Source organism: Equus asinus, chromosome 12 (genome assembly GCF_041296235.1).
Source record: "Equus asinus isolate D_3611 breed Donkey chromosome 12, EquAss-T2T_v2, whole genome shotgun sequence".
NCBI lineage: Eukaryota > Metazoa > Chordata > Mammalia > Perissodactyla > Equidae > Equus > Equus asinus.
This window is the reverse complement of record NC_091801.1, coordinates 51,636,686-51,649,852: the sequence shown is the minus strand read 5'-3', so window position 1 is coordinate 51,649,852 and position 13,167 is coordinate 51,636,686. Positions and strand designations below refer to the sequence as shown.

At 32.1% G+C, this 13,167-nt stretch overlaps 1 protein-coding gene across 49 annotated transcripts in view; it reads right to left on the bottom strand.

Annotated features, from left to right (window-relative positions):
* Positions 1-13,167, bottom strand: part of RIMS2 (regulating synaptic membrane exocytosis 2) — a 572,997-nt gene that overhangs the window by 169,576 nt on the left and 390,254 nt on the right. For 15 of the 49 annotated variants that reach the window (XM_070481448.1, XM_070481450.1, XM_044743842.2 and 12 more), the window contains one exon: positions 7,496-7,528. The exons of 32 other annotated variants lie outside the window; for them this stretch is intronic. In XM_070481448.1, the coding sequence (XP_070337549.1) occupies positions 7,496-7,528 (33 nt within the window). The remainder of the gene's footprint in view (positions 1-7,495; positions 7,529-13,167) is intronic. 2 more of the 49 variants (XM_070481440.1, XM_044743847.2) reach the window with 1 other exon arrangement.

Below are 13,167 nucleotides of genomic sequence, written 5' to 3'. Positions count from 1 at the left end.
TTTGTTGTCAATCCCTTCCTTGCCAGCCCAGATAACCACTGATCAGATTTCTGTCTAGCTTTTTTATTTTTCTTCAGTAATGTTTTTAGACTAAAATTTTACTTGATCAAGGCATACAAAATGAAATGTAACAAAGCTTTAAAAAGTACACATTTAAAATCTTGTATTCTAGAATTTGATGCTAACGTTCCTGCACAATTAAGTTATGAACACTAGTAGTACTTTGTACATGCCAGGAATTGTGCTAAGAGCTTTGCACATATTATGATTATGTCACTTAATCAGAACAACTGTATGTGATAGGACTAACTATGTTTCTCAGTTTTACTTGTTAGAAAATTTGTATAAGGTCATATAACTAATAAGTGGCTGAGGTTGGTCTCTCCTCTAAAACTTATGATCTGAAATATTCAGTCATGAAATGGCTCTCTCTTCTCTCGTCTCTCTCTCTCTCTCACATACACGTTCTCCTCCCCGCCGCCCAACTCAACTCCTGTTTAATTCTTTTTTCTTTTTCCAACATCCTCCCTTGTAACATTTCCCCTTTTTTCTTTTCTAGCTCCATCTCCTCTTTGGCTAATATTTTTTGGTAATGCTTCTATTTATTTCCCTATCTGATGTCAGTGTTCTTGTTGTTTCTACCCAACTCTGTTGCCTTAGAAATGACAAAGCTCAAGAGTACAGGTGCAGCCGTCCTGATGCATGGGTTGGTAAGATAGCTATCTCCTAAACTAGGAGCCACAAACTAGCATAAGATATTTGTAATGCATATAACAAAAAGAATTAATTCTAGAAAGAATGCCTGCACATCAAAAATGCACGGGCTTCAATACAGCTTATTTGAAATAATAAATTTTTGAAGTATTCTGTAAAAGAATAAAATAATAGCTTCACTTATATAGTGCTTACTATGTACCAGACACTGTTTTTAGGAGCTTTACATATTATATATTAACTGATTTAATCCTTACAATAACCCTTTGAGGTAGTAGTAGCATTATCCTCGTTTTACAGATGAGGAGTCTGAGGCACAGAAAGTAACCTTCTCAGCATGACCCAGCAAATAAGTGGTGGGACTGATCAGGCAGTCTAGTTCCAGAGTCTGAGCTCTAACACTGCTTCTCAGACTAATATTTCTAACAGGAACAAATATTTTCCCCAACAGCTGAAATTTTGGGGGAAGAGAGTTAAGGTGGACAATAGGCCTAGGTAAAATGTTACAGTATTCACAGTGCATGAATAATATTTTGAAAGTTTAGCAGTAACATCTTAAATTCAGGATTTATCTTCCAATGCAGATGGAATTTTATATCAATGAAGAATTAAAAAACAATGCATTCCAAACTCCCATTTTAAATATGAGATAGCTGAAACCCAAAGACATTAAATGATGTCTAGGATCACATGGCTCAGCAGCATGATCAGAGCTAAAACTAGGTCTCTTGACTCCTATTCTAATAATCTTTCCAATTTCCTCTACACCACCCACATAAAAAAGAAATGCTCAAGACCATATTTATTGAATGTTTGGGTAATCCTACTATTTTAAGTTCCAAGAGCTTTCTTAACTCTCTTCACTTATATTTAAGAATTTATAGGCTTTAGAGAATTAAGCTTAAGTGTAATATTTTATCAATAGGAGCTTTCATATAAGATGTGATATGTTTTAATATATATGCACATATACATATTACATATTTCATGAAAGTATTTTGGTTAAAGTATCACAATATTAGTTAATAAAATATTAAGCTTAAACTTACATAAAATATTCCTCTAAGCTACTGTGTCTCTCATAACATCTAAGCTATCTAGAACAGTACTGAACATAGAGTTGACAGCCCATGCCTCCTTATGAACTGAGGGACTGATGTTTTCTAATAAGATTTCAGAGTACTGGGGTTGTGGTTTCCATGACTGAGCAAATCCTGAGTATCTGTGTCTTAGACTTTCATCAATAATATTGAGTCCATTAAATATAGAAGGTAATCAATGCACAGAGAATACATATAAAATGGGTAGAATGTATAATGGTAAGATTGATAATAAATCAATATTTGAAAGATTTGGGGAAATTTCAGTAAGAGCTTATATGTATGTTTATATGTGTACATATGTACACATATGTTAAATTTCCCTTACAATGAATCTCACTTCTCTTTACTTTTTAGGACATAACACAAGTAAAACTAAATGTCAAGGGAAAGCATATAGCATTCAAAACCTGGTACAGGTGCCAAGCAAATCTGATATGAATTGAAGTGCAAATTTGAAATAATACATATCAATGGACAATATTCAGAATAATCAGAGAAATAAAACAAAAAAGAGGAACTGTTTTGATGTTAAAAAGAATACTGTAGTTGTATTGATTTTGGAAAAGTTCCCTGAGCCTAACCCTAACAGGAAGTGAAGTAATAATTTTATTAAGAATTACAGGATAACTAAACTTATTGTGTTAACCATTTCACAATATATACATATTCACATCATTATGTTGTACATCTTAAACTAATACAGTGTTATATGCCAATTATATCTCAAAAAAGCTGGGAAAAAATCTAAAAGAATCAAAAACAAATTTTTAAAATTTTAAAAAGAATTGTAATTACAACGCAAAGTATATGTTACTTATTCCCAAGTGTATTTTTATTAATAAATGTTTGAAATCTATTCAACTTGAATTGTTAAGTTTTTCAAATTAACATTAGTACCTGGCAGACCAATGGACCAATACAAAACAGTAATTTTTGTATCGTTAGCTCTCTTTTAAATGATCTCTGAGACTTGTTTTACAGTTATTTAAAAAAACAAAATTGTTGGGGTAGGCCCAGTGGTGCCACGGTTAAGTGCGCACATTCTGCTTCGGCGGCCCGGGGTTTGCTGGTTCAGATCTCGGGTGCGGACATGGCACTGCTTGGCGGGCCATGCTGTGGTAGGCGTCCCACATATAAAGTAGAGGAAGATAGGGATGGATGTTAGCTCAGGGTCAGTCTTCCTCAGCAAAAAGAGGAGGATTGGCAGCAGTTAGCTCAGGGCTAATCTTCCTCAAAAAAATAAAATAAAATACATAAAATTGTCATATGGAATTCATGAGTAAGAAGAAAAAATGTAAACCCGAATAAAGCTCACTACTTCTCATTTAAAAGAAACTTGACCATGATTTTCAAGGGCTAAAATCAATGTATTTTAGTGCTTCAAAATGTGTGCTCAACTGCATTCTTCCACTCGTTGTGTAGAATTATGTTGCAGTGACTACACTTGGACCTATTAACACAAATGAATCATAGGATTTAAATAAATCCTATGATTGTGGAGTAAAACATAAAACACACACTTCAATCAAATACGTCAGGGAAATGATTAGCCTTATGAAATTATTTTTCCACCACATTTTGGGTTGAGGTATTAATAGGTGTTGCCAACAGAGAAAAATAACCAATTTACATATTTATTAGAAATATAAGTGATAGGTTAATAAAGATAATATATTTTATTACTCACATACTCCAGTCAGTTTCTCAAAAGCCTTAACTTCATCTAACTTTTATTAAACAGGTGAAATCCATTCTGAATTGCTTGTTATACAATTTACTGCTTTCTCTTCTAAAATTATTTTCTGTTTCTCTGAAGCTCTTCTTATTACCTTCTCTACCATTGTCTATTTACTCTTATTTCCTTTGGAACAGAATGCACTAGTCCCCATTTATCTACAGGCTTAGGAGACTTTGTGGAATCCTAAACTCAGTGCTAGTTAATACATACAGACCAAGTGCCCACTTTACAGTATTAGAGGTTCACAACGAGAACTGAGAAAGCTCACTCTCCAGCTTCCTTACAACAGGAGGAAAGGAAGTGTTAGAGACCTATAGCTACAATGGTAGTTTTAAAGTTTACACTAGGAAAGACTTCAAACTATGTTTAGTTAAGAATTAAAAGTAATTTAGGACCCAATATTTGGATACAATAAAATTCTCTTCGTGCTATAAATTTAACCATTCCACATATGTCCTAGACACTATTTTTTTCTTAAGAAAGGTTACTTCCATTATTAATCTTCTCCTCTTCCTAATATTCAAACTCTCTCAACTAAGTACATTCCCTTTGCCTTTATGCATATCATGAAGATTCCTTTGTTTAAACTGTTGAGTTTCACCCCTCCCAGCTTAGCTTAATTTCCTTATTTTTCTCCTTGTTTTCTCCCCTACCAAATTAGATAGTTCATCCCTCCTTTTTCCCAGCATCCACTATTTTCTTGCTTGCTTGCTTGCTTCCTTCCTTCCTTTCTTCCTCCTTCCTTCCTCCTTCCCTCCCTCCCTCTCTCCTTTCCTTCTCTCCTTCCTTCCTTTCTTTCTTTTTTTGTCGAGGAAGATTCACCCTGAGCCAATATCTGTTGCCAATCTTCCTCTTTTAGTTTGTGAGCAGCCACCACAGCATGGCCACCAACAAGTGAAGGTCTGTGCCTGGGAATCGAACCTGGGACGCCAAAGTGGAGCATGCAGAACTTAACCACTAGGCACTGGGGCTGGCCCTATTATTTTCTTAACATTTTCCAATCTGTACTGTCAACCATACCTATCTTGAACTTTTTTCTCTAATTCCTCCCACAGTGCTTAGAGACATTCTAACCTTTTCCACTGTGGATTCTGAAATTTGATTCCTTTTACCTAAATCTTATACATCCTCAGCATCATCACAGAATGATCATTTTACTTCTTAGACTGAATGGAAGTTTGACACTTCAACAAGAATACTACCTCCCTCAGAAACATTTTGAGGGGTAAGTACTCGAAATCCTATACCTTAAATACTACTGAAGACTGGAAGTGGTATCAGCATTCTTCTAGGTCTGCATTGCTGCCTCCACATGTTTACTTTCTAATTTCATGTAAAATCTATTCCTTTTATGTTCACACCATTATACTTTTTTGCTGTTATCGTTTACTTCTCAGGCAATTTTCTTCATCCATTTTTCTACAACCTTAGGTCTTCAGTAACTTCAATGTCTATATAAAAATTCTAGCATCAAAGTTATTGCCTTCATTGCCTTCTCAAACTATAATCCATGCTCCATTTCAAAAACCCACTCCTAGAACCAAACCCTGTACCTTTATATTATTTGGAATTGTCTAACATCTGAAAATTCTAAACATCCTTAATTCAATCTCTAAAAATAAGCTTCTCCATTTGCTTCTATTAGCCTTCAATATCTCCACAAATTTCACTTCTTTCACAGAATCCCTTCTCTCTTAGTTCATGGAAAACTCTGCATCTAAACACAATTTAAGAAGACAACATGATTTAACATGACTACCATCTTCCCTAATCTATCTTGGACATTACTTCAACCACTTTCCTTGCCAGTCACACTTAACATCCTCATCCTCTTTTTCTTTCCACTCTACTGACCACAAACTTCCAACCTTAGATCCTAACACTTACATCTGAAGTGTGCTAATGAACCAATCACACATATCCCTCTCCTATCCCCCAAGCTACCTACTCTTAATTATAATTTCCCCAAGCCATCAGGAAGCCTAGTCTACATTCATCTTCATTTTTTTTTTTCTTTTAGATCTCTCTTCCCTTCTCTTCAATCTGGTTTCCATCCTCCACAATTTCACTGAAACTAATCAGGCAAAGATCATTATTGATTAGTTTTATCATTTAACAACATATTTGTCTTTCTTCGGAATTTTTCTCTGTTGAGCATACCCTTGAAACACTTTCCTTTCTTGAATTCTGTCCTTTTCTGGATATCCTATTGTCTTTGACTGGTTCCTTTTAACATAGTTTTCTGACTCTTGTTCTTTCATTCACTGCTTGCGTGTAAATAAATGTTGGTGATCCCAGAATTTTGATTCTTGGCACTGTACTTGTTCTTCACGAGCTTCTGGCAATTTCATTCATTCTGTCAGAATCAGTCAAATGCTGATACTCTAATTAACATCTCTAGCCCAGACTTCTCTCCTGAGTTCCAGACCCGTACATCCATCCATTCACCTGTATTAGATATTTATAGTTGAATATTCCAAAGAAACCTCAAACTCAACCCATCCCCAAACTAAACTCTTTATTTTTTCCCTAAAACTTGTTCAACCTATATTCCCTATCTTGAGAAAATGTACCACCATCTATCCAAACATTTCAATCACCTGAGATTATTATTTTATTCCTCCTTTTCCTGCATCCATAATAACCAATCAGTAACTAAGTCTTAAAGATTTTATATTTTTAACTAGCTTCTCATGTATCAATTGCCTCTACTGATACCTTAATTCAACCCATTATCATCTGTTAACTGATCTATGCAGTATCCTCATAAATGATCTTTCTGCTTATACTGCTCCAGTCCATTTTTTACATAGCTTCCAAAGTAATCTTTCCAGAAACAAATATCTGATGTCGTTCCTCTCTTGTTTCACATGTTTCAAGAACTTATACGATCTTCAGGAACCAGCCCCACCCCCCCACCTACTTTTGCCTAACCTTGGTTGAAGCCATTTTGCCCATATCATTTCCTCTGCCTGAAATGCCCTCTACACATGAGGCCAACATCTTTATAGTTTTTAACATTCAATTCAAAGATCATCTCTCCTATGAAGTCTTTCTTGAACTAATATCCATCCTTCTCAGGTGGAAATGATCGTACCATCCTTTGTGATTTCATTGTATCCTACATAAATATTTCATTGTAGTGCCCATATATGTATTTCTCAAAGCACCTATAATATTATTCTGCTTACTTGTTAGACTCACACTAGAAAAAGCCTGCAAGGATAGGGTGCTATTCTGTGTGTCCCGTTACTTCCAGCACCTAGAACAGTAGCACACAGTATGTGCTTAATAAATGAGTGTTAAATGAATGTTCAAGTTTTAGTTCAGTGTTACTTCTTCTATGAAGCCTTTCCTGGCCATCTAGTTGAAACAAATTTTATTTCACTTTATAGCTTTGTAGAACATATTCTTAGTGTCATCCATATTGGCACATAAACATACCGTGTTACCCACATATTTTAACTCCTCAGACACTGATAGCCTGTTTGGGGCATATATTAGGTCTTTAGTATTTTCCACAGTCTAGCACACTGCTAAACTCATGATAGAAATAAAATACTTTTAGAATTTTGTAAAAGAAGTTTAAAACAAGTTTTAAGACTAAAATAAGTTGAAAAATTATGATTAATATGTTGATTTAATCTAGCTGACTCTACATACATATATTTGCATCTGGAGTTAGTTACCCAGTTATGGAAAGAAAGAAATATATATTTATTACATAAAAATTAATCATTTTATTTTTATCCATCTATTTGGAGCAGTTGCTGTTAAAAGCTGAATACACAATTTAAAATTAAAATACCTGCAAGATTTAACATGTTGTTATATTAGAGGAGAATGAAAAATTATGAAATGAATAAAACATAGTAAAAAATTTCTAAGACAAATTAGAGAAATGAAAAAATAATAAAGAAAAGCAGTAGAAGAGACAGACCTGCATGTCTTCTCCTTGTGGAGTCCACTTCTTCTGTGATCACATCGTGTAATGGACAGACATAGACAAAGGAGATGGGTGTGAGTGGATGTACTCAAAAGGTAAAAAGTGACACTGAAGGAAAGGGACCCAAATCATTTTGAGAAAGAATCCTGTGCACAGTTGTAGGGAAAATATAATCAAATACATACTATATTTAACCAAAAAGAGAGAATACAGAAGCACTGATGGTGAACTGGTTAAGCTACTATGGGTTAGCACAATCAGAAAAATAAAGTTAGTGTAGAAATAAAGAGGATTCAAAAGTTAACAATTATTTATGGACAGCCAATCTTGAACACTGATGCTGAAGAAAGATATCATTAGTAAAAACAATGTTACTTGTATGACCATATTGCTCAAGACATTACTGACTCTATTTAAAATCTGTGAAAATGCTTTTAGAACTTTTAGTTATCATCTAAAGAAAAGAATTTAATTGAATTACCTTCAAAAGGAACAATAAAAATAGTTTCAACAGATTTCTATGCCTTTTAAATTTCTCAAATTGATTAGCACACACATGAAAATAAACTATCGCCATCAAGCCAATATTTCATTGAATTACTTCAGCACAGCAAAATATTATCACAAAACTATTATGGAGAATAAAAGATAGAATAAAAATAATTATAAGGAGAGTAACTGAAATATGACTTTATTTAAATATTAAAAAATCAAATTAACCTTCAAGTTAGACAAATTTTCTTTGATTATATTCCCTTATAATACCTAGTTGTTCAGACAGACACCATACAACAGATCATTGATGTTTCTATTTAAATTTGCTCATCCAAATCCAACATCTACTTTAATAGTATGGCACACATTTTGGAGACACTTCTTCCCCCATTTCTAGTGGAGAATTTCAGAAGACATTTATACAGTGATCGAAAGCAGAAAATTTCTGCTAAACTCAGCATTCTAAGAAAAAATTTCTTCCAAAGATATTAGTGAGTTAGTATTAGTATGATTGACACAGATGAACAATATAACACAAAACCACAATCTCCTATTTTAATTATCTACTTCACTTTGAATCAAGTACCACAAAATTTTAAAATCAAAACACCACATTCACTTCTGGAATAGTTGTATCATAGTTTTTGAGTGATTTATAGAAAAACATATTAATCAAAATACCCATAGAAGACTTATATATTATAATTATAACTCTTGAGAGGATTCTTTCCTATAACAAATTTATCTTTTTTTCTGAATAGTGAGAAAATGAAAACTTTCCACAGGAAAAACGTGCTAAGATGACCAAAACTTTTTTCTTAGTAAAGAGAAATCCTCGTGTGAATTATAGAGAACTGAAAAAGGAATGACGCATTTTGAAACTTAACAATATCACTTTGATTTTTATACGAGCATGTCTTTGACCTATTCAAAATTAGACACTAAATCTCATCACAATTACATTGCAAACCAAATTCTGCCAATAGGATTGACCACTAGAAAAGTACTACCCTCCCAAAATATACCCATACATTAGTATGATATATGCCATATTTTCTTTTCTATCTCCAGTCCACCCATTTCTCAAAGAAGATAAGACAGAAAAATCAGAGATATATAAACATAAGTTAATGCTGAATTACATATCTTACATTATTTCTTATATGCAAATTATCCCTTTATACATATTACGACACTACTGAAGTAGTTTCCTCACTTGTTAAAATGAAATTGAAATAACTGCTTAAGTATATGCCATCTCTAAGAAAACATTTTATTTTTTTGCAGAAAACAAAAACAACATAAATAAAGCTTCTTTCTGTACCAAGCATTTTCCTCTATCTTAGACTATTTTATAATGGCATTGAGGCAATGTATTCCGTGCTATATGGATTCAAAACATTCAAAATTCTTCTCAACTCATTCATTAATTTATGCTAGAGAATAACTGAGGCACACAGAGTTCAAGTGACTTACCCAAGGTCACAAAACCAGTGGCAGAACCAGAAATAGAACAGAAGTCTCCTGATTACCAGGTCAATTTTCTTTCTACTAGATGCTATATGACCCAATAAAAACACGTAAAATAAAAAGTCAAACAAGGAAAAAACAAAAAATCTTGCCATGATGATACCTGAACTGGACATTTTATTATACAATATTTAACTAGAACATTTTTAAAAAGAGGTACATACTACAACTATGCAAGTAATTCACCAATGCTTTTGCTCTTGTGAGGAATATGGTAACATATTTTACCACCAACTTAATTTTTTTTAGAAAATAATACAAAATTTACATTACATTAAAGGATAAAAATGAGATTTTGACAATGATCTCACTGTGAACTGAAAGTGTCCATTAAATCATTTTTCCATCATTTATAAATAGATCATAACTCATCTTATATAAAAAAAATCACAACTTTAATTAGCAGAATATTCATTTAAGGAATAAAATCTCAACTTACAGTTATACAAAATATATTTTAAAATTTTTGGCTTTCTTGTCTTCTTTGTGGTTTTTATTATATACTAATTGTATTAAAACAGCCACATTTTAAGAGAAACTTGTAGTCAACTATATCATTTAAACAGCCATGTTTTATTTAAATGATAATAAACTATAAATACTTCCTTCACACATATTATGGTAATGAATCTCAAACTTCAGTGAACCTTGAAGAAGCTAAGAGTACCCCCTCCACTCTTCCTAATCCCTTACTTTTCCTTTAATCATTACTTTGCCACAAACATTCTACTTTTCAGTGTTATTAATGGTAGTTCTAATGAGAACTCTTTCCAACACTTCATTTAACCAATAACCAGTTAAAGTGATAAAGGACAGTAAAAGTATACCATCTCTTATTCACCTGAGTTGTGTTAGTGTCACAACTATGGCTGGATCTTAGTTTTAGACTTCGAAAATATAAAGCCTTTGTAAAGAGAATGTACAGTAAATTTTTTTGGTTCATTCCATCATATGAACTAACTAATGAGAAATAAAATATTTTCATATATTATACTGAAATAGACCACATTTATAAAAATGTAATGAATGACTCATAAACACCATTTCATTACCTATAACAAACTATTTTTGAACAAATATTTTTAAATTTAAAGTACCATCAAGGTGCAAACTATAAAAACGATGGGCTTTTAATCAAGCAAAGTAGTACAACATATATATATATTTACTAAAGCTGTCTGTTTTGGTCCCTAAAATTAAAAAAAAAATCTACTGAAGATAAATAGATACATAAAATAATCATTTTCATTAAGTTATTTGGTAAAAAAGTAAGTTCATGGAAATGATTAGAAAGTCAGCTTTTGAGTAAAATTTTGTGCAAATTAAAAAATTTTCCCTCATCAATATACTGTGTTAACTATTACATTTCAACTGAACATATCTCAAATTCAAACAGAAATAATAATTTGTAACCAACTGAATTAAAAAAGGCATATACAGGGGGCCTGTGTATCCATAAGTGCAGTTTTACCAAGCATGTATGATATCTATTTGAAACTTTGTTGACTGGCTAATGTTCTCATTTATCAACATTTACAACTGACATAATATTTGTCCTATTATCAGATTTAATTGTACTTGAATAAACATATGTCCTATAGGAGCAAGCATTCTGTTAAAATGATTCCTGACAATAAAACAGAAGCCTCACATGTGAGGGGATGGACTAAAATTAGTTTTCGGGTGGTGAACATGATGTAATGTACACAGAATTTGAAATATGATCTACACCCGAAAATAAACAAATTAATTTAAAAAAATGCAAAATAAAAATAAAATAAAAAAAAACAAAAACAGAAGCCTCAAGACATTAAGTGGTATTAGAACATATTAGATCCATTTAATTAAAAGCTAATCATATTATAAGGGCTTTTAAAAGGTCATAGGAGTCTTAGAATGTTTCCTTTGGGGGCAGGGGAGATGCCTTTCAAAATGAAGCCTAAATAAGCATCTACTTAGTAGGACAGCCTCAATGATACAAAGATCAGCATAGACCTAGAACATGAAAACAAAATGTTTACCAAGTTTACAGATTTCAAACTAAAACTTCTCCACTGTGACAAAAACCTTGTTGAAAAATTCCTTAATTCAAGTAATTTGAATTTATTTTCTTATTGCACTAATAATTGCACTAATTATTGCTTTCCATAATTTTGTCAACAACCATAAAATTATCGAACGGTTATAGTAACTTCTACCTATTAAAATAAGCGAGGTACAATCTTTTAAAATATTTTGCTATTTTTAAAAGTTCACTAACAAAAAATGTTTATCTTTCAAATGTCTTCTTTCCTATTCCTAGCTGTAATGTTTTTTTCTGATTCTATCTTTGAAGTCTGATATGCAATGGAATTTTAAATGCAGAAGAAAAATGTACTTAACAGTATGTACTGAGCGAGTTTAAAATAATTGACTTTCAGATTATAGCAGGCTATTTACCACAAAAAAGACAGTCACTGAAGCACAGACTTGGCCTTATAAATGTATCTGTATGTTCAGAGGAAATTGAACCAACTTTCAATGAGCAACTAAAATCATAAATCAAGAAATTTCACTTATTTACAGGAAAACATGCTTAGTAACAAATAATGCTGTATTGACGTGTGAGGGTGTCAGTAGTATTAAATTCCAAAATTCCATCAGTTGATTTGTGTTGTGTAAAATATTTACTTAGCATGTTTCACATCACTTTTTTCTGTCAAAAATGAAATACATTCATTCTACAACAATCCAGAAATAATTAGAAATTACCAACCTGCTAATATTCACCAAGAACACAACCTTGATTCTTTTTTCCAGATTAGATGAATTAGGCTGGCGTCTAATTACAAAACTAACTGAGAATATTGATATAGACTGAAATAAATTGTTCCTACTTTTCAGAAATGAACTATTCAAGAATAAAAGGAAACAAAAGTCCATAACATCAAAATACACAATAAAAGAAAATTTAAGTATAAAATTCACTAACAAAATATATCTTTGAATATTTACTTTTCCTTAAGATAAATTTTATAAAGTGTAATTCCAAAAGCAGAACAAAGTGAAAAAAAAGTCCCTACCTTCACCACAGTTACAAATCCATAAAGAATACAATATGGAAATGTCCATGTTGAAAAAATTAAAGGTTAATACATTAACTAAATCATGTAATGCTAAAACTCGGGGCTTATGCACACAAAATGCTATAATTAGTAGTAAAACACAACTTGTTTCTTCCAATATTTTCAATTTCAAAAATATTGTATAAGCACACAGTAACCCAGCAAAGTGTTTGATTGCCATCATTTTCCCAGAAAAATGTACCCTTATTTTCCAGATAAGATGCATCAAGTAGCATTGTCATGGTTTCAGAATAATTACAGTAAGGGTTGTTAAGTCAATTTAAGATTTTCCAAATACAGCATGCCTTACACTTAGAAAATAAAAAATCGAGACAGATAATTCTTTTATAAATAGGATCAAATAAACATCAAACATTTCAGAAATCATTTAAAATTATATCCTGAAGAAGGTTTTGAACTATTTAAGTCCAAGAATTTCTCTTTTGGAGAACTGAGAAACTGGATCAGTTCTGAAACATTCATTCAGTCTAATCGAAGTTAGCTTTCCCACCAAACATTTTTGTGGGATGTTTAAGT